Raw genomic sequence first — 23,621 nt, forward strand, 5'->3', positions numbered from 1 at the left:
ATCCGCTGCCCCACTGTGATGTGCGGGGAGGCGGGGGCGGAGTTCCGGCCGCACATGTGCGGTCGGAAAAGACGGTCTCGACGCACAAAAAACGTTACATGCAAAGTTTTTTGGTGGCAACGGACCGACGCAACAGTCGCACGACGGTTGCGACGTGTGGCAATGCGTCGCACTGCGTCGCTAATGCAAGTCTATGGAGAAAAAACGCATCCTGCAAGCACTTTTGCAGGATGCGTTTTTTCTACAAAACGACGCATAGCGACGTGCAGTGCACGACGCTAGTGTGAAAGTAGCCTTAGTTGCCAGTCAAAGTGTAGGCAGAGTTACAAAGCTCAGCGATATCTACAATAGAACAAAACATGGATTTTATCAAAACGGCATAAATCAGTCTAGTAGCTGATACATTGCTGGAATCAGGCTATCTGCCTCTACATCATGCTGATCCCAGATTGCATAGCAAAAACCTGCTGACGGATTCCATTTAATGGCCTGCAGATCATATCATATCCAATGTATATAGCAAAAGCAACTCCCAACAGAATAACGTGAAATCATGTTTTATTATAGCTGGTCATCTTTTATCTTTTAATATGCCAACCAGAAAAGGAAAGACCTCTAAATACCAGAGTCCTAACCTTCTAGGTGATTAAAAAGATTTTCTTTTGCATAACTGAAAGACTATGGTCTTGTTGCAATTTTTTATCAGCTAATTAGTTATAATGTGATGTTTATGCTACAAATGTATAATTTACCGGGCATTGCGAAATAGCACCTACAGTCATGTTTCAATTATGCATCTTAGGGCTCCTTTTCACTTGCGAGACACACGTCCGTGTCTTGCATGTTAAAACCAAGCTCTGGCGCCGGCTCTCCAGAGCGGAGCGTGCAGCTCCATGTGTTGCTATGCGGCCGCACGCTCCGCTCTGGAGTGCAGGCGCCAGAGCTTGGTTTTAACATGCAAGACACGGACGTGTGTCTCGCAAGTGAAAAGGAGCCCTAAAGGTCTGAGTTGGAAATGCTGCTATATGTTTATCAAGCTTCAATCTCATGTCCTCAGCTAGTCCTACAACTAGGAAGATCATTACATATACATTACTTATTCCTTGCAATCTAAGGGATTACATAATTTGACTCATTGCATATGTGTATTTTTGCATGTTTGGTTCATTTACCTGGAATTACTTTTGCCCATTTCACCACTTGTATCATCTGCTTCCCAGCCAAACGGTTGAGGCTGGACAAGAGGTGCTCCGCTGTGTCTGGCTGAGCACTGTCATATCCTGCATACACTATTTCAGGTTCAATATTTTCAAGTATCACAGCTGCTGACAGGGAAAGTCCGGGGGATACAGCAGATATAATTGGAACGATAGTTGTGTTTGTGGAAACAGAGGTCTCTTTTGAGGTGGACGTGAATGTAGGCTCCTCTTTTGGACTCTGTGCAGGAGGCTGTTGATGTGGTGGTTGCTGGTGATCTTCATGGACTCCTTTTAATTTTCCTAACTTTTTTGACTTTCGAGCTGAAATGGCAAAAATAAAATGAAAATGAGATTATATGGAACAGTATATAAACATGTACGTAACCAAACTTTTTTGCAAATATTCTGAAGATCTGATATCAAAACTAAAGCTCTATAAATTATTGATAAGATTAGGGGCATGTTGACATTCTGGATTGTCTGTGTTGTGGATATTAGAAGTATATTGAATTTAATCTTCAATTTTGTGCAATCTGGTGCCCAGTGCTACATTTCCTGAATACATCTTCACATATACATGACTTATTTTATGAATTTGATTGCCATCACAGACCTTCGGCATTCTGTATATTTATAATATGAAAGATTCATCTTATCATTCATAAGAACAGACATGTGAAAAGATTACACTGATGGAGTGCCACAAACCATTTGACATCGGATAGAATTTGGTAACTCAACATTTTAAACAAAGGGTCATTTAAATCAATATCAATTTTATGAAAAGTTGTGTCAAATTGCCAACAAGTGAAATTTGTGAGCAGTCCCAAAAGGTTCAAAGAGTTTTGTTCTTTCTTGAAATTGTTTGTGGTCAGGTTCACTGAATTCATCGATTAGGTAAGGCTTCTATGACGGGGCTTGCAACTCATTAGCTTTCATTTCTTACTATATTCACATAAGGAAGTGATGATATCTGATGTTGCCCAGTATGATGTTTGAAACATTTTTTTTTTCATCTGAACACACAGCTAAGGCCGGAGACACACTGGTGCGAGATACGGCCGAGTCTCGCTGGTTAAAAGCAAGCTGTGGCACCTGCACTCTGGAGCGGAGCGTGCGGCTCCATAGCAATACATGGAGCTGCACGCTCAGCTCCGGAATGCAGGTGCCACAGCTTGCTTTTAACCAGCGAGACTCGGCCGTCTCTCGCACCAGTGTGTCTCCGGCCTTAGAGTAAGACACGGGTCTTCTGACAGCTTTGAATGATTTTCTTTTGCATTTCTTTTGGAGAAACAACACAAAAACATAAACTTTAAAACTTGAGGGAATCTATGAATACTTACAGCAAAAACCAACACACTGTTTGAATAGTTGACATGTGCAGAGCTATTGAATTTTTTTTCATCTGTCAGCTGCCAGAAAAACTTGACCAGAAAGAAAGCTTCTTTGTAAACTCTGTGAACACTTCCTACCATACTGAATCTGTTACTCATTGTTGATTGATTTAGAAATAGTTCATTTGCACAGTCATTACCTTGAGAGAATTTTTTTACAAAGCCACATTAACATGCCAAAATACCACAATATCTTCAGATGGAACTAATGAGGCATTTTGCTTTGTATGAATATATAGTATTAATTCTGTGGTTTTGACACATGCAAATTACTTTAGTGTAAAATAGTAATGCAATTGAGAAAAAATGTTAATCTGTTTGTATGTTTTTTTTCTGGCCTCAAAGTTTTACTAAAAAATTATACCCTCATGGTAGGTTCATTCAGAGTTTTTGTGTGGATTTTTCTGGCAAAAAAAAATAAATAAAGAAATGCATCAGAAAGTTAATTTTTTTTTTAAATATTTTTTACATGTTTTTTGTGCATGAGACATTGTGCCCCTTTATTGATTCAGTGATGAAATGTTTTTTGGTTGTTTAGATAGAAACACCTTAAGAGAATGTGCACATAAAATCTTTTAAACCAACTGAGTTTTCAAAGAGGAAGACACTTCGGGAAACATCAGTGTTTATATGGTCGTTTGTTCAGTGCTTGCTTCCTCAATTTTCATTCATGGTGGTTTTTCCATCATTTTTGCGTTGTCTTTATTACTTAAGATTCTAGTAGTTTGTTTTTTTAATGAATTTAACAATTAAGAAACCACTAGTGGTTTCTGAAGCAAAAATGCTCAAAAAGACATCTGGTTGGCTTTTCAGACTTCCCATTAACTTCTATTATAAATTATAGAGCATCTTTCAAGAGGAAGACGCCTGAAAAATGGTCAGGTCGGTTTCACACGTCCAGATAATTCCGGTACCGGACAAATCGGTACCGGAGTTATCCGTGTCCCTGTGCTCACGTGGCACATCCGTGTGGCACACGTGCGGCAGCTGTGTGCCACCTGAGGACCACACGGACCGTGCAGGAGAGACAGCGCTACAGTAAGCGCTGTCCCCCCTGTGTGGTGCTGAAGCCGGCATTCATCTCTTCTCCCCCGCAGGAGAGAAGAGATGAAAGATCAAGTTTTTTTCCTTTTTTGTTAAAAATAAATGTTTGCAGGTGACCTCCCGCCTCCCATCCCCAGTGTGCCGCCCGGCCCCTTGCAGAGAAATACTCACCCAGCTCCCGCGATGTCTCCTCTCTCCTCTCAGCGCTGGCAGCCTGTCCTGTGTGAGCGGTCACATGGGACCGCTCATTACAGTGGTGAATATGGGCATATTCATCACTGTAATGAGCGGTCCCACGTGACCACTCACACAGGACAGGCTGCCAGCGCTGAGAGGAGACATCGCGGAGCTGGGTGAGTATTTCTCTGCAAGGGGCCGGGCGGCGCACTGGGGATGGGAGGCGGGAGGTCACCTGCAAACTTTATTTTTAACAAAAAAGAAAAAAAACTTGATCTTTCATCTCTTCTCTCCTGCAGGGGAGAAGAGATGAATGCCGGCTTCAGCACCACAGACAGGGGGGACAGCGCTTACTGTAGCGCTGTCTATCCTGCGGGCGGTATGTGCACACGGAGGAGAGTGCACACTGTTCTCCGTGTGCACGTGTGCAGGACGTATTGCTGTACGTGCTGCCGGAGAAAAAAGCACATGTCTCCGTGTTTTCAACACGGACACACTGTCCGTGAATACACGGAGACATGTGCATAGACCCATTCATTTGAATGGGTCTACGTGTGTCAGTGTCTCCAGTACGTGAGAAAACTGTCAGTACACGTACCGGAGACAATGACGTGTGAAAGAGGCCTTAGACACTTGAAAACCTGAACAAATGCACAGTTAAGTAATTTACACATGGAGCCTTTTTAGTTACCGTAGTTAGTTTTTGGAGCAGAAAGTAAGCACAAACAGTAGATACTCTCCAAATCCAAATTCTCCTAAAGAAAAAACAAACTCCATAAAAACTTATTGTGCACATACCTTAAGTTGTTTTTACACAGAAAATACATATGTTCATTATTTTCAACATTTTCTGAGTGTTTTTTTAGTCTGCCTTCACATGTCTGTGTTTCAGGAACCTGTAGCATCCATTTTTTTTGCTGGATACCACATGTACCCATTTTAATCTATCGTGCTGTACACATTTCCATGTATCCGTGCCAACCACACGAAGACAACTCCGTTTTGTACCAGTTGCACGGTTGACAAGGGCCAATACAAGTCCATGAGTGTCATCCGTGTGCCATCCACGTTTAACATTGCAAAGTGTAGGAAAAATTTTGGAATTGATTTTTTTAAGCCGTAACGGTACAAAACGGATGGCACACTCATCCACAACACTGAAGACACCGATACCGTTTTTCCCGGTACTGGTATTATATAGATGTGTGAAAGGGGCCTTAGGTGGGTTTCATGGTGGACCTGCCTAAAAAAAGAGAGTGTGCGCACATACTCTAAGGCTAGTTTCACACGGCGTTTTTATATGTGGATTTTGAAACAGATCCACTTCAAAATTTACATCAAAGATTATTCTTAGGGTACATTCACAATTTATGTGGATTTTAGAGTGTATTCTGTTACATAATCCACAAAAAAAATGCTTCAAATCCTTGCGTAAACTTCTTAATTGATGTCAATGGGGAACATGTCTATAATACAAACTGTGTTATTTTTCCATTTGTTTTTTTTTCTCTTATAAAGAGAAGCAACATGTCAATTACTGAGAAGTTTCTGCTGGGAACCCCCCCCCCCCTCCCCAAGCTGTAAGGGCTTGTTCGCACGCTGCATGTTTGCAGTATTTTTTTCTGCACATTTTTTATGCTGAAAAGACACAGCATTTGACACTACCAGCAAAGTGATTGAGAGTTCTGAAATCTCATACACATGTTGGTTATTTTTTTTCTTGCAAATTTGAAGCAATTTCATATCTGCAGGATGTCAATTCATTTAGCGGTTTTTCATCATTTATCATCTATTCAAATATACTGGAAAAAAAGGCATACAAAAATACACGAAAAAACTAAGAAAAACCATGTTCATCTTAGGGCTCTTTCACACGTCAGTGTCTCCGGTACGCGTGGTGACAGTTTTCACACGTATCGGAGACACTGACACAAGTGAATGGGTCTGTGCACATGTCAGTGTGTTTCCATGGACTGTGTGTCTGTGTGACCCACACGTAGACATGTCCGTTTTTTACTGTCAGCACGGGCTGCAAAAAGTCCCACATAAGTTCACATGGAAAACACAAATGGATGTTATCAGTGTGACACGCATGGCACTTGAGAAGCAGCAGTACAGTAAGCAGTTCCCTGGTGCCGTGTGCTCAAGATAGCTCTCATCATTCTCCCCTGATCTGCAGGTGATCAGCGCGAGCAGGGGAGAATTATGAGAGTTGTATTCAAGTGATCACAATGACAGCAGGTGGCGGCTGATGGGACTATTACTCCAATGAGCCTAAAGCTGCTGCCGCTAATAACAGTAGTAAAGGTATTGGCCTACACTCTGTCGTATGACGAGGTGCTGGTGTAACGGGCCAAATGACCCTTAGTCCATTCAGTGAAAATTCACCGCACACTCTGTATTTTTGTGGTGATGAATAAAATAATATTTATTTGCAGTTCGTTTGAACAGAAAAAATAGAAATAGGTAAAGCGCAGGAGAAAATTCTAAAGTGACTATATTTGAGTAACGTTTCGACCGGTCCCAGGTCTTATTCAATTCGTCGCTGGTAATTCCTTAGTCATGGAGATAGATGCAGTTTGTATGAGGCTATTTCCCTGATCAGGGTAGTGTGGAAAGTGAGCTTGAAATCACATTACTGGCGGTGCTCCTGCACCTTGTCTGGCCTCCTGCTGAGGTGTCGCCAGGTCAAAACATCACTCAAATATAGACGCTTTCAAATTTTCTCCTGCGCTTTACCTATTTCTATTTTTTCTGTTCCCACGAACCTCAAATAAATATTATTTTTTGGCATCACCACAAAGATACAGAGTGTGCGGTGAATTTTCATTGAAAGCCGCTGAGTGGCCGATGAGAGTATTCATCAGCCGCCTCCTGCGCTGTAAATAAATAAGAAAAAAAAAAACTACAGCGTGGGTTCCCCTCTATTTTCTATAACCAGCCAGGCAAAACTCACAGCTGCAACCCACAGCTGTCAGTTTCAGCGAGGTTAGTTATCAAGAATAGAGGGGTCCCCACGCTGTTTACAACCAGCCTTGCTAAACTGACAGCTGGGGGCTGGTATTCTCAGGGTGGTAAGGGGCCATTGATATAGGGGCCCCGGCCTAAAAATTGCAGCCCGCAGTTGCTCAGACAAGGCACATCTATAAGATGAGCCAATTCTAGCGCTTTGCACGGCTCTTCCCACTTGCTCTGTAGCGGTGGCAAGTGGGGTTCATGTTTGTGGGGTTGATGTCACCTTTGTATTGTCAGGAGACATCAAGCCCACAACTTGGTAATGGAGAGGGGTCTATAAGACACCTATTCATTACTAATCCTATAGTTATATGTAAATAAGGACACAGCCAGAATAAAGTATTTTAACAGAAATAAAACAAAACACGGCAGCACCCCTCTTCCCTGGGTGGGAGAAGAGAACTGATGGAGGGCTGATTCAGGAGATAAGGCAAGGATGGAGGCCCCGGCATCTGCACCTTCAGAAGTATCCCAGGGAATAGGGTGAGCTAGGGCGCTGGTGTTAGGGACATGAATGGAGCCCCTAGTCCCAAGTCACCCGACAACTGTGTCGCTACAGGTCTCTTCCTTCCTGGATTGTTAATGGGAGAGAAGATGATCTCTATCCTCCTGGTAGGTGGGAGTCAAAGATAACTCCTCCTCATATAACCACCAAAACACCTCTCCTCCAAGTCATGCAGCATAAGCTAGCTCTGACGAAGTGTTTTAATCAGGACCCATATTATAAAGCTGAGCGCTCAGACTCCCACAGCTCCCAACATGGCCGATTAACCCCTGCTCTGCCAAAAGAAATTAACACCATTTAAAAAGAAGGTGAAGTGCTTCTTTTCAGTGCCAGAGAAGAGCAATCAGACGCTGATGTCTTCTGGCACTCTGTTGCCGTAACCCCGTGACAAGACTTTGGATTCAGCTTTCTCCAAAGTTTCTGTGGAAAGTTGGCACAGTCGAATATTTGATTTCTCCCATAAACGACAAAGATGAAGGCAGCCCTCATGCATTTCCACTCCTTTACATCATATACACCTTCCCTAGATGATGATATGGTCACTCTCATGGGCACACTGCAACTTAATAGATACCCACCCCTACAGTGCTACCCGACACTCCTCTAATCCCTGACATGGAAAGTACATATGAGCAGCCACCAAACACTGTCAGGCATGTCCATAACCAGATAGTTGATGGCTGCACAGAAAGGCATCGAGGGGCACATGTGGCTCTCGGGCTGCAGGTTGTGCACCCCTGCTGTAAAATCAACTGGATTGTATATTTTTCTAAAAGATGAAGAGCTGCAATAGCTATAAAACACATACATACATAAACCTTGCTAATATTGTGTAGCTATAAGCTGCCCTTCACAGAGCTGCTTTAATTGATTTGCGATTTCTGATGAAATACTTTAGGCATCTACCTGTTAGGCAATCACAGACAATCATGTAAAACTGCTTAGTGGCATATTTACATTTCCCCTGTGTGATCTGCCACGTCTGCAGTTCTTTTTTTACCCTATGATTCTAATGGATTCAAATGAGTGTTCTTCAAAACTTTACAAGAGCTAAATGGCATTTTCACTGGTCACAAAATCATATACGGTATTTCATGAAAGCCTTGGAAAAATTAACGCGGAGTATTAACAAAAGCTGGTGTACAGCATTAGTTAGAGACTGGTTGCCTTCCACATTAGTGGATATCAAAGGCAATGACTGTCTAGAAACATGCTGCCGTGATCAGGAATATTCATGCTGCAGAGCTGTCGATCTCTTTTACCTTTTAGACCATTTTAAAGGCAAATAATTTTAGAAAATGCTCTTACTGCAATGTTCTTACTGTCCACCTGTAATTAAATAGGTCAGCACTGTTCAACTATCATTTCCACTAGCAAGACCCTATTTCTCATCTAATTACAAGCTCTCATGACAAGCACAGTATGGTCTATCAGATGTAATGCTAAGATTTTCTTGATTGAAGGGTGTGTGTAAGCAGTTTTGATCCCTTTACTTTTATAGATTAAAAGGCTGTATTGGTTTCAGAAAATACAGTAAAGATCCTATATATTATAATTAAAAAAACTATAGATGTGAACTGGGATATAAACTGGCGTGCATGCAGCATGTAAGAACACGTTCACACTGGTCACTAAACAGAAAAAAACAAAGACAGAAACATAATGATTGAATACCCTGCAGTACATAAAATAATATATGGTGGTACATAGTTAACTTTTTTAATAAAAAAAAATGCAAAAGCCATCCCACCACTTCACAGTGACCCTAATTGGGACAGTCCTAACTCTAATATGAAAAATTTAATTTGTCAAGTGACATGCAGGAGAATAAAGGCTGAGAAGGACTGGACACACAGTCATGGGGAACCACATCAATATAATGTCCAGCTTAAAGAAAAGGCAGGGTATTAAATCATTATGTTTCTACAATTAGATAATTCTATACAAGAACAGTAAATGGGCCCCTTTTTGTGTGACAAATGCTGCGGGCTGCATTGGAGGTGAAAATCTTGGACCCATGTGCAGCAGCACTGATGGCACCGATGGTTTGTCCACCCCTGATTATAATGATGCAATATGTTAAAATACTTGTGTATTCATTTACCAGTCTTCATATCTGTATCTAGTCATATTTGTTTTATCTAACCACCTGACTTTATGGATGATGAAACATTTTTCAGTCCTTTACACCTTCCTCAGACTGTCTAAAAAATGCAATAGATAGAATTACACTATGTTTGCCTGTTTTATTTTTATCAATCTTTAATGAGCAACAGTATGGTCCTATAATGGCTAACCTCAGAATTTTGGACATTCACAAAGCCTTACAGAAGAGAGTAGTAGAAAGGAACTGGAAACCATAAGGCACATGGAGATGCTTAATTAGAATTTATTCAGAATATTTCATATCCATAAATTACACAGCATCAGTTGTGGTAAATACTCTCAAAATGATAAAGGTCCAAGGTTTGGGGTGGGCTTAATCAGAGCAAAAAGGCAAACCAGGACCAAGCATTATTTAGAGTGAGAAGTCCAAGACTTGGTTCTAGTTTGCCTTTTTTCTCTGGGTAAGCCCACCCTAAATCCTGGACCTTTCTAATTTTGAGAGCATTTACCACAACTGACACATCTGATGAAGGGCATTTTTACCTGAAACATTTTTTTGTATATTCTGAAGGTGGTATAATCTATGGATATGAGCTATTCTGAATGAATCCGAATTAAAGGGCCACTGTCACCCCCTCCAGCCGTTATAAACTAAAAGAGCCACCTTATGCAGCAGTAATGCTGCAGTCTAACAAGGTGGCTCTTTTAGTTTTTGATTCATTTATTACCTCAATAAAGTGTTTTAAAAATTGGCCACACATACCAGATATTGTACCAGGAGGCGATCCGAAGCGTCCTGTATGAATCCCCCAACTGCCGTCACTCTTCTCTTCAGGGCCGATGGTACCCGCCCCCTTCGCGTTGTTGCTTCTTAAATCCGTGCCTGCCTGGGGCCTGCGCAGTGTTCTTTGTCAGTCACATCTCAGATGCCGGGTGCCTGACTGCGCCTGTGCGGGCAGTGCGGCCGCCCTGTTACTGAATCCCCGCCCCGCACTGTGTTATTCATTATGCACAGTGCGGGGCTGGCATTCCTGGGCATGCGCACTGCGCTGTTCAGGCGCTCCCCCATCTCGGACGCTCTGCCATCTCTGACGCTCCCCCGCCTTCCCAGGAACCCCAGCCCCGCACTGTGCATAATGAATAACACAGTGCGGGGCGGGGATTCAGTAACAGGGCGCAGTCAGGCACCCGGCATCTGAGATGTGACTGACAAAGAACACTGCGCAGGCCCCAGGCAGGCGCCGGATTTAAGAAGCAACAACGCGAAGGGGGCGGGTACCATCGGCCCTGAAGAGAAGAGTGACGGCAGTTGGGGGATTCATACAGGACGCTTCGGACCGCCTCCTGGTACAATATCTGGTATGTGTGGCCAATTTTTAAAACGCTTTATTGAGGTAATAAATGAATCAAAAACTAAAAGAGCCACCTTGTTAGACTGCAGCATTACTGCTGCACAAGGTGGCTCTTTTAGTTTATAACGGCTGGGGGGGGGGGGGGGTGACAGTGGCCCTTTAAGCACCTGCACATGCTTTATGTCGTGCACTTTGTTCCATTTACTATGGATCTACAGGAGCTAAGTGGTTGGCTTTAAAGGATTTAGCACCCTATACAAATTCATACCTTCCAATAAGGGGTTGCCACCTATCCCTTTTGATTATGCCATCCTAAAAGAGAGTCACACAGTTGATATCACACTATATCTTCCCACATACCACAGAATATTTGCTACTCTAGATACGATACATGAAGATTGATCTTACTAATAACAAAAATTTCTGCATTACACATAAAAACTGTTCTGTACTCTACTGTACATAGTTGTCTGCTGTGGTAAATTCATCAAGCCTCCTAAACATCCTCTCTGTATCTCTAATTTTTTGTGTTTGTTAACTCTTCTTGGTTTATGGCATATACCACATCTAATAGAGTGTTTGTTATTAGGAGTCCATACAGGGACCTTGGGAAAAAAATCATGAAAAACACTTTGTGATGACCTACATAGACTGCAAGAGATGAGGAGAATCTAATTTGTACATTTTATCTAGAAATTTTCATATTTCAGTTTTAAGGTTTTTCTTTTAGGTCAATCACAACTTTACATGATGCTACTTTTAAAAACATAACCAACGAATTTTCACAAACATAATTATTCTTTAACTTTGTCAATGTGAAAAACATGATAGCCTTCTTTTCGTTTGGCTTTCATTAAATGAAATGCACAAAAACACTTCTCCGGTGATGTAAGAGATTTCTTAAAACATATAGAAACTCAGTTAAATACAGAAATATTGAAATGACTGATCTTGAAACTGTTACCTTGGTGACCAACAAATGTCTGACAAAGAAAGTTACATTTCCATATCGAAGGTCAGATAAGATGGTACTAGTGCTGGCTTATAAAAAAGACCTTCTGCCTCCGAGAACTACCGGCATGTCATAGATGTCTAAAAGAACTTAGCTACGATTTCTCGATATTGTTTGTTTGGAAAAGCAGATCTACTATGTTGCCAAGGAACCGATTAACTACATACAGACACATCAGATTCATAATGTGTTTATCTGCTAATGTGTAGAATGTCTACAATACAGAAAGTCTTGGAAACAAATGAAAACATTTCATTTACTATAGCAAGCATCAAAATTAATGGAACAGTAGTCTTCTCATGGCAGCACATACATTAGTTATTAGTCAGGTGAAAATGGTTTACAGGTAGGTGAAACTATTCTTTACTTAGGTTAAAGGGACTCTGTCAGCTCAAATTGGCGGGATATTAAAATGATTTCTTACCGGTCAGGTGGGCGGCATATCCTCTTTATTTCTTTACCCCGTCCGTCCTTGTTTTCCGCCTTATTTTCGGGAATAAGAGTATGGGTGCGCCATAGTTGGCGCGTGCGCCATGCAGTCTTCGGTGGCGCACGCCTACTGCGGGCAAAGCCGAAAAGCATTACTGCGCATGCGCCCGCACACTATGTCCCGGAAGTATTTCGCTGTGTTCCGGGACATAGTGCGTGGGCGCATGCGCAGTAATGCTTTTCGGCTTTGCACGCTGTAGGGCAAAGCATACTGTGCGTGCGCCACCGAAGACTGCATGGCGCACGCGCCAACTATGGTGCACGCATACTCTTATTCCCGAAAATAATGCGGAAAACAGGGACGGACGGGGTGGAGAAATAAAGAGGATACGCCGCCTATCTGACCAGTAAGAAATCATTTTAATATCCCGCCAATTTGAGCTGACAGAGTCCCTTTAATATATGTTAAATTATTTTTGAAGTGGTTTTGGATGTTTCCCTTTCTTACAGTAATAGAAGTATAATGGCTGGCACGAACAGCAAGCACACAACCAATGACTATGAGGATCTGAAGGAAAATTAAAAGAAAATGTTTTTTTCTTCTCATCTGTCAGTCTGAAAATCTCATTGAGCCTGTACCAGTCAAAATCTCCAGTCCCAAATTCTTACAACGGTGCAAAGGAAGGTGCAAAACGGTCATGCCTGGGTCCTGCTCTGCCCCGTCTATTGAGGCCTGCAGGAAAATAGAGGATTAATAGTAAAGTTAAGGAACGTCCCAATTGGATAGACCTTGTTGCGATGGGATGATTTTTACTTTTTTTAAATCAAAATAGTGTCAACTACACTATGTTCCAAATTATTATGCAAATTACATTTTTCTCGGATTTTCCTAAATGGTCAGTGCAAATGACAGTCAGTCTAATAAAAGTCATCACCCGTTAGATTATACAACGAATTTTATTGAAGAAACCACTTAATGATAACAGTATAATCTCCAAAATGAATAAAAACTCAAAATGCACTGTTCCAAATTATTAGGCACAGTAGAATTTCTAAACATTTGATATGTTTTAAAGAACTGAAAATGCTCATTTGTGGAATTTGCAGCATTAGGAGGTCACATTCACTGAACAAAAAAGCTATTTAACTCCAAAACATCCTAACAGGCCAAGTTACATGTTAACACAGGAGCCCTTCATTGATATCACCTTCACAATTCTTGCATCCATTGAACTTGTGAGTTTATGGAGAGTTTCTGCTTGTATTTCTTTGCATGAAGTCAGAATAGCCTCCCAGAGCTGCTGTTTTGATGTGAACGGCCTCCCACCCTCATAGATCTTTTGCTTGATGATACTCCAAAGGTTCTCTATAGGGTTGAGGTCAGGGGAAGATGGTGGCCACACCATGAGTTTATCTCCTTTTATGCCCATAGCAGCCAATTACTCAGAGGTATTCATTGTCATGCATGAAGATGATTTTGTTCCTGAAGGCACGTTTCTGCTTTTTAGACCATGGAAGAAAGTTGTCAGTCAGAAACTCTATTTACTTTGCTGAGGTCATTTTCACACCTTCAGGAACCTTAAAGGACCCTACCAGCTGGTTCCCCATGATTCCAGCCCAAAACATGACTCCTCCACCTCCTTGCTGACGTCACAGCCTTGTTGGGACATGGTGGCCATCCACCAACCATCCACTACTCCATCCATCTGGACCGTCCAGAGTTGCTCGACACTCATCAGTAAACAAGACTGTTTGAAAATTAGTCTTCATGTATGTCTGGGCCCACTGCAACCGTTTCTGCTTGTGAACACTGTTTAGGAGTGGCTGAACAGTAGGTTTATGCACCACAGCAAGCCTTTGAAGGATCCTACTCCTTGAGGTTCGAGGGACTCCAGACGCACCAGCAGCTTCAAATAACTGTTTGCTGCTTTGTAATGGTATTTTGGCAGCTGCTCTCTTAATCCAATGAATTTGTCTGCCAGAAAACTTCCTCATTATGCCTTTATTTGCATGAACTCTGTCTGTGCTGTGTTTCAGTCACAAATCTCATCAGAGTATGATGATCACTCTAAAGTTTTCGTGAAATATCTAATTTTTTCATACCTTGTCCAAGGCATTGCACTATTTAACGCTTTTCAGCAGCAGAGAGATCCTTTTTATTTCCCATATTGCTTGAAACCTGTGACCTGCATAATAATGTGGAACATCACTTTTGAGTAGTTTTCCTTTAATTAGAATCACCTGGAAAACTAATTATCACATGTGTTTAAGATTGATTTCAGTGATTCATTGAGCCCTGAGACACAATACCATCCACGAGTTTATTTGAAAAACAAAACAATTAAATCTTTAAGACACTTAAATCCAATTTGCATAATAATTTGGAACACAGTGTAAGTCCCTTATGTTACTTACATGTACTATTATTTACTTACTGCAGGGTATTTACTTGTTTTTTTTATTCTAGCCTTTGTCTATATACTGTTAGAATTTTAAACAATGTCCCAACATATACCAAAATGGCACTTCCCGGAAGAAGCAAAAGGGCGAAACGCGCGTTGGGGCGTGGAGGGTCACTGGCGGACATCACTCCCATTTCTCTTCACTCAACTACTGAGGTAATATCACATATGCACTTTTGGTATGGTGTATTTGGAATAGGTAACCTTATCCTCTGTGGTTGTATTTTAGGCTTTTTCTATTGTTTGTATTAGGATATAGCTTAGGTATATATGTTGAACTGTTTAAAGATTCAGAATAATTTGCGGCACTAGGTGAAATGCTCTTATCAGGTTAATATCATTGACCGGAGTTGTGCAGACTTCCACACTTCCAAGACATCAGCACATGAGGGCGGTGCACCGAAGAAGGATGAATCCAGACTTTATGTATAACAAACGAAAAAATAGATCAGGCACTCACCCAACGTTGCTGTGATTAATGTCCTTTATTCGCTGAACTCAGCGTTTAGACTTCCATGGAGAGGCGGCAGGAGAACGAACAGAAGAGGGTGCGGGGAAAGAGGTGAGGACGACGGCCGTTTCGCACGAATGTGCTTCCAGGGGTCCAAGTGTCCAACTTGGACCCCTGGAAGCACATTCGTGCGAAACGGCCGTCGTCCTCACCTCTTTCCCCGCACCCTCTTCTGTTCGTTCTCCTGCCGCCTCTCCATGGAAGTCTAAACGCTGAGTTCAGCGAATAAAGGACATTAATCACAGCAACGTTGGGTGAGTGCCTGATCTATTTTTTCGTTTGTTAGGTATATATGTGCATACAGGGATCATTTGTTAAACCAATAGAGAAGATGCTTTTTAGCACTTGGTAAACTGATTAATATTATGATTCATATACAAGTGCATATCTTTAAAGTGATTATTTAGGTGTATAAATATTTGTTTTAGTATAATTGAATATCATTCGATATTAATCGATTTGCCAGTGTTACCCTCCTCTGGGGTAAAGTTTTGCGCAATAATGGATATGTGGCTTATTTGAAAAAAATGTTTTGTTGTTTTTAAAAAAAAAAAACTTTTTCTAAAATAAATATCTAATCTAAAATTGTTATGGTTCGCTTCATTTAAGTGACGGTTCATTTCACCGCCCCTTTTTGAGTTGTATATACTACTAGAGTCTGAATAAGTAATATACTCAAACTCACAGAAGAAATATGGGTCCCATATAATAGAGAGTAATGTCCAAATAACTTCATATATTTGCCCATAAAGTGACCGGATAGTAAGTGTATACTCCTGATACACATTTAAACACAAAGAAAATGGAGTTCCCATACACGAAAAAAAAAAAAAAAAAAAGTAAATTGTACGTTTTATTATAAATACTGTTCACACAATAGATCACAAAATAACACAACATTAGAACAAAAAAAGAAGGCCCTAGTTTAGAAGCAAGTAAGTCCCAGGCATAACCAGTAAATTTGTGTAGACCAAAACCATGGTACTAGTATAACCCACTATAATTCATATTGGCTGTATATCTGTTTGGCACCCAATCCAATCAGTGTTAGTCAAAGTATTCGATGCCCATAAAATAGTGCATACCCCAAAGGCTGTCACAGTGACCAACACCCATATAGGGGAGAAAAGCAATAGCGGTATATCTAGTAATGAAATATCTTACCCATGGTAAATATAGTCAGACTAGATGGTGGCCCGATTCTAACGCATCGGGTATTCTAGAATATGCATGTCCACGTAGTATATTGCCCAGGCTTGAAGTATATTGCCCAGCCACATAGTATATTGCCCAGTCACGTAGTATATTGCCCAGCCATGTAGTATATTGCCCAGTAACGTAGTATATTGCCCAGGCACGAAGTATATTGCCCAGTCACATAGTATATTGCCCAGTCATGTAGTATATTGCCCAGCCACGCAGTATACTGCCCAGTCACGCAGTATATTGCCCAGCCACGTAGTATATTGCCCAGCCACGTAGTATTTTGCCCAGTCACGTAGTATATTGCCCAGCCACGTAGTACATTGCCCAGTCACGTAGTATATTGCCCAGCCACGTAGTATATTGCCCAGCTACTTAGTATATTGCCCAGCCACGTAGTATATTGCACAGCGACGGAGTATACAGCACAGAGCCACGTAGTATACAGACTTAAAATAAAAAATAAACATATACTCACCTTCCAAAAGCCCCTTGAAGTCCTGGCCCTGTGTGCGGTGCACGCGGCAGCTTCCGGTCCCAGGGTTGGTATGAGCGCAGGACCTGTGATGACGTCGCGGTCACATGACCGTGACATCATGGCAGGTCCTTCTCGCAGGACCTGTGATGATGTCGCGGTCACATGACAGTGACGTCATGGCAGGTCCTTGTCGCATACCATCCTTAGCACCGGAACCTGCCGCTTGCATGGAGCGGTCACCGGAGCGTCGCGAGGAGCAGGAAAGGTGGCGGAAGGTGAGTATATAATGATTTTTTAGTATTTTTAACATTAGATCTTATTACTATTGATGTTGCATAGGCAGCATCAATAGTAAAAATTTGGTCACACAGGGTTAATAGCAGCGTTAATGGAGTGCGTTACACCGCGGCATAACGTGGTCCATATGCGCTGCCATTAACCCTGTGCGAGCGCTGACTGAAGGGGATAATGGAGGGGGCACTGACTGCGGGGAGGAAGGAGCGGCCATTTTGGCGCCGGACTGTGCCCGTCGCTGATTGGTCGTAGCAAAAGCCACGACCGATCAGCGAATTGGATTTCCGTGACAGAGGCCGCGACCAATGAATATCCGAGACAGATAGACAGACGGAAGTACCCCTTAGACAATTATATAGTAGATGCCAGGGTACCGGATCCACCCCCTGACACGCGTTTTGCGTAGGCTTTATCAAAAGAGGGAAACTTTTTCTAAAATAAATATCTAATCTAAAATTGTTATGGTTGGCTTCATTTAAGTGACGGTACATTTCACCGCCTCTTATTGAGTTGTATATACTACTAGAGTCTGAATAAGACCTTGAAGACAATGATATTGTTCAAACATTAATGTGATTGCCTAGTACAAAAACAAAATCCATATATAAATTCCATCAAGTAGCCTATCAGATAATCACCATTATTATTAGTATTCTGGATCTCCATTAGTGCCTAAAGGAATGCCCCATCAAGTCCCAAAGAGTTTGTCAAAACCTAATAAAGTACGGTAATTAGCATTTTGAAAACCCCCTAGTCCAGCATCACTTTGGTTACATGAATCTTGGCTCAAATATAAAGCGTAGGAATCATATTGCAAGAGTCATGATAGTAATGTAATATAGCAACAGGCATTGGCTACTACAATCAAAGAAGATGTGCTCAAACTGTGAACGATCCATTACAAAGATCAATAAATATGCAGTAACATGAAAACCACGACAGGTTGAGGTGCCTATGAGGTGTCTATATGTACCTTTGTAAGATGAAATTTTGGCGCATAAAAGTTTTTCACCCTCATTGATTATGTGAAAAAATTTGAGCATGCTCAATGCCATGATGCCTTACAGACCAAATTACTTCCAGGGGATAATACTGAGATGCAGACACAGAACGTTGATTATGAGGCTTATTACGACAAATAATAAAAAACAGTGCAAGTGTTGCCAATAAGATACAATTAGGTCACAAGGGTTAATTTAGCAGCTACTGGTAACTGACAATACTTTATGGAATGTAAAAGTGTATTGTGGTCAATGGTGGCCTAATTACTAACTCATTGGTTGTATAAAATATATGGAGGGGACAAAGTTTTACTAAACATATGGGATATGGTGTGATGAATTCTAAAATTGGAGAAACATCCAATATGCAGTTATGTAAAGAAGTTTTCCAAGTCTTTGATACTGAAGACAAATCTTAAGGAGAGGTCAGCACCCCCCAAATTTCACAGTTTACAGAGATAAAACACCACAGCTCCATACACTGTACAGTTTCCATTCTTGGGTACTTCAGCTTAGCTTCAATTAAGTGAGCTGAGCTGTAGTACCCATAATGGCCACTATGGAGCTGTGGTGTTTTGGCTCTGTGTAGTGTTTGTTACCAGCACTCAATTACCTATTTAAACCAAACAATATATAATATACATTACATATTTCATCATTAAATAACATATTGGTCAGTATTATTTAAATAGAATATGAAAAAAGACTAGACAATACAGATGGCAAAATACTAATAACTGAAATACAGTCAACAGAGTGGAGAATAATGATAAGTGTCACGCTCACGCCCTGACTGGTAGGCGTGAGCTCGGGGGGTTTGTGGCCCCACTGTGCCACAAACCAGACTACCCTGGAAGGGGCGTGACTATGACAGCTGCCTGGGTTTTCACTGGAGCCTCTGATGGTGAGGTCAGGCTTGTGCAGCAGGCAGCTGCCAGGTGCTACTCCAGGGCGGTGTCTGGCTGTGGCTGCTGATCCCACTTGAGAGACAGGGACACCAGGATTGGTGCGGGCATCAGGCAGGACTGGCAGAAGAGCACAGCTGAAACTCAGTCGAGTAGGCTGGCACGGCTGTGACAGGGCTGGCAGAGACACGGCAGAGAACACAGGGCTGGCAGGAACACAGGACTGGCAGGGACGGCAGGAAACACAGGACTGGAAGGCACGGCAGGAACGGTAGGACTGGCAGGAACACGGGATTGGCAGGAACACTGGATTGGCAGGCACGGCAGACAACACAGGACTGGTTGATGTGTTGTATGAAGGAACAGGTAGGGACCTGTTCACACTAGAGATGCAGGTACGGATATGTAGTTAGGAGGAACAGGTAGGGACCTGTTCACACAGGTGGTGCGGGAACGGATATGAAATATGAAGGAACAGGTATGAAGGAACAGGTGGGACCTGTTCACACAGGAGATGTAGGTATGGAGACAAACCAGAAGGAATGGAGAATGAAGGAACAGGTTGAGACCTGTTCACACAGGAAGAGAACCGCAAGGCTGCGGATAGGAAAGGTAAAGCAGCAAGAGATAGCGCAGCAATAAAAGCAAAGCAGAGCAGAACCACAAGGAATGTGGAGAAGAGCTGCAGCAAGAGATTCTTACAGCAACGGGAGCGGAGCAGAGATGAACGGAGCAGAACCGCAAGGAATGCGGAGAGGAGCTGCAGAAAGGGATTCTTACAGCAACGGGAGCGGAGCAGAGATGAACGGAGCAGAACCGCAAGGAATGCGGAGAGGAGCTGCAGAAAGAGATTCTTACAGCAACGGGAGCGGAGCAGAGAAGAACGGAGCGGAACCGCAGGAGCGCGGATCAGAGGTAAAAGCCACAAAGGTACAGAGCAGGCAGAGCTGCAAGAGTGCAGAGTGTAAGCAGACTGAGAACACAAGGAAAGACACAACAGGGAAGGAAGCCACAGACAAGGAGACAGAGATAAGACTAAGTTGTTGTGAACTCTATTTTTGGGCTCCCTCTAGTGGTCACAAGCGGTACTGTGTAGTGTTGTCTTTCTGCAGGTTGGCAGCATCAGCTGGTTCGTTATCCTTGGTTGGTTTCCTATTTAGCTCACCTGGATACTCAGTTCCTTGCCTGCTCTCAATGTATTCAGTGCTCTTCAGATTCCTTGTGACTACCTTGCTCCCAGTCTCTCCAAGACAAGCTAAGTTTTTGTTTGTTTATTTTTTGATTATCAGCATTCATCATGTTTCTTGTCCAGCTTGCTAAAATGTGATTTCCTCGCTTGCTGGTTGCTCTAGGGGACTGAGTTTCTCCCCCCACACCGTTAGTTGGTGCGGGGGTTCTTGAAATCTCAGTGTGGATATTTTGTAAGGGTTTTTTACTGACCGCACAGACCCCTTTTCTATTTTCTGCTATCTAGTATTAGTGGGCCTCATTTGCTGAATCTGCTTTCACCCCTGTGTATGTGCCTTCCTCTTACCTCACCGTTATTATTTGTTGGGGGCTACTATATCTTTGGGGATTATTTCTCTGGAGGCAAGTGAGGTCTTTCTTTCTCTCTAGGGGTAGTTAGTTCCTCAGGCTGGCTCGAGACGTCTAGGATTTTAGTCACGTTCACCGGCTACCTCTAGTGTGTTGGATAGGTTCAGATTTGCGGTCAGTCCAGTTTACCACCTCCCTAGAGATTGTCCTATGTTTTGTTACTTAGCTGGAGTATTTTGTGATCCTCTACCACTAAGGATCATAACAGTAAGTACAGACAAGGCAATGGAACAAGACACAAGGACAAAGACACAGGGACCAGGATATTCTGCCTCCTGGAGGGCGGACAACAAGACCAAGGCAAAAATACAGAGAAAAGCCTCCAGAGAGGGAGTAACTCACAGAAAGGCCTGGCAGACTCAGAAGCTAAACACTAACTGAGCTAACACATTGCACAGGCCCAGGACACTGGGTGGAGCTGCACTATATACTGGAGGCCTCTTGGTAATTGGTCAGGAACAGATTAGACAGATGCACCTGATTGCTATAAGAACCAGAGAGTTCAGGCGCCGCCCCCCTATACACAAAGCCATGAAGCATGCAGAGAGCAGAGACACAGAACATGGAGCTGGCATAAAACAGAAACCACATCATGGCCTGGAGCAGTGGGTAAGATAGTGTGAGAGATGTGAGGCCATGCCGTGATGCCAGCAGAGTTGTTACAATAAGTATCTAGACAATGCAGTTGTCTTATCTTTCAGAAATTAAAAACAAAAGGAATTAATGTGGAATACTGAAATTGTTATATTTTATGACTATGGATTGCAAATAACATGATCCTAAAAAAATGGGTTTCTTCCATTGTGAATCAGCACAATCTTTTTTTTCTTGTGACAGATGGAATTATCTCCTTGGGCTACGCCTGGTTGATTTCACAGGGCAGACCATATGGTGTCTATCCCTCAGTCTTGTACACACAGCTAGACATTTGGGAGTGAGTTGTACGAGTCTAGAGAATCAGTCATCTACAGTTTCTCATTTCTATACATTTTCATCACATTTTTGTGGCTTGGCTATTACTTAAATTATTTCAAACTTAAAGGAGTTGCTTCCTTTCAGACAGTACCCAAGCTGCAGTTTGTTAAAGCTTAACAAACCATGCTGTATTCATCTTCCCTCTGTCCACACGCGAGTCTCCAACACGTCTCCCGGTGTCTGGTATTGGCTGCAGCGTGGACATCAGCTCAACAGCTCAAATCAATAAGCTCTGCCCTTGTAAATGAAACAACCCCTGCAGAGCCACCAAGCTCACTGACTGGTGGCCTTGCTGTTGACGTGTCACCGTAACAGCCAATGAGATACACCGGGAGTAGTGGCGGAGACTCAGTGGTGGGCCCGAGGAAGGCAAGAACAGCTTGGTTTGTTATGCTTTTACAAACTGCAGCTGAGGCAAAAGATTATCTGAAAGGGAACAAAATCTTTAATGAAAAAAGGAAATTCTTGTATCCTGTTTAGGTAGTAAGCTATTATGGGCAAAGTGGCCTCTCCTGTTGGATCATTGTTCATCTTTCTCTGATTAAATCATTTTTTTTCACTATTTCCTGAATTATTAAAGACTGTGGAATATGGTAGCGCTATAGAAATATTTAGAAACACACTTGTTATTACTATTCAATTTTCATAGACCTAGAAGGCAAATTTGAAGGAGAATGGTGGCTGAATCCATGTTGGATTGTGGCGGTTTAAAGGGACCATGTGTGGCTGGACCACCTTACGGGCACTGTGGCTGGCATAGGGCATATGCAGCTGGAACTCAGGAGCACAAAGCCACAATGAAAGAAAATATAATTTATGTACTGTTCATCTGTCTGTAGCTTATCAGTACTGTGGAAACAATTGGTCACAGTGTGCTGGTAGTGATCAGTCATAATATTTTGGTATTATTGAATTACTTCAGCATTATATGGTCCTTGCATTGTGGCAATATTCATTATGACAACAATTTAGAGGGAAGTTATTTTTAATTATTATATGCAAAATTATTCTGCGGTGGCATGAAAACTGGACAAGCCATATGTCAGTGAAATCCCTTTCTATCACCATACCCACCACCCCAAGTGGACAACCAATGTCTTCAAAGTTTACTAAAGCCCCTGAATTGAAGAGTAAACTGATTACCAAATTCACCCATGTGTGTAGGATAAACATTAATTAATATGGCCTTTAATTAATTTGAACAGATAACATGACGATATCTCACATATCTGAACATATATTAAAAAATGGCGTTTACACACATAGCTTTTTTTTAAAAAAAAACACCAATGCAGTTTTAAATGCAGTTTTTTTTTAACCGAAACACTAATTGATTTTTAATTCAAAGATTTATAAGTACATCTGACATCTTTGTATTTATAGTGTTATGCAAGTTTGTGCGTACACTACTTATCAAAGTCATTGCACAAATGCACAACTGCAGATCTGTACAGAGACACAGACATACAGTCGAGAAAGTTTGGAGAGCTTCAGAGTTAGATCTTTTAGTCAGTTGTTTCTAAGGGTACTGAAATATAATTATAAAATTATAAGCATTTCTTAAGCCTTATACTTTTATTGGCAAATACAGGAAGTTGTTGCATAGACTCGATATTTACCATTTTGACTCATTTTTGCAGTTCGCCCTGACATGCCAGGTATCAGCTCCTGAGCCAAATTCTGACTGATGACAACCCAATCTTGTCTAATCAGTTCTTGGAGTTCATCACAATTTCTGTGTTTTAATTTGTTTACGCGCTTTTTGAGGATAGACCACATGCTCTCGATGGGATTGAGACCTGAGATGCTCCCTGGTCATGTAACCAAAATTTCAATGTTTTGTTCACTAAGCGACTTAGTTATCACTTTTCACTTGATGCTGCATCATGCTGGATAAAGCATTGTTCATCAAAAATTTGCTCATAGAGGATGTCAAGATACCATTCTATATTTATGGCAGTTC

At 41.9% G+C, this 23,621-nt stretch overlaps 1 protein-coding gene across 2 annotated transcripts in view; it reads right to left on the reverse strand.

The window, feature by feature from the left end:
• The window catches only part of NR3C2 (nuclear receptor subfamily 3 group C member 2), a 440,438-nt gene that overhangs the window by 60,476 nt on the left and 356,341 nt on the right, over window positions 1-23,621 (reverse strand). For both annotated transcript variants that reach the window (XM_077279302.1, XM_077279303.1), the window contains exon 5: window positions 1,173-1,520. In XM_077279302.1, the coding sequence (XP_077135417.1) occupies window positions 1,173-1,520 (348 nt within the window). The remainder of the gene's footprint in view (window positions 1-1,172; window positions 1,521-23,621) is intronic.

This window comes from Ranitomeya variabilis, chromosome 1 (assembly GCF_051348905.1).
Source record: "Ranitomeya variabilis isolate aRanVar5 chromosome 1, aRanVar5.hap1, whole genome shotgun sequence".
Classification (NCBI taxonomy): Eukaryota; Metazoa; Chordata; class Amphibia; order Anura; family Dendrobatidae; genus Ranitomeya; species Ranitomeya variabilis.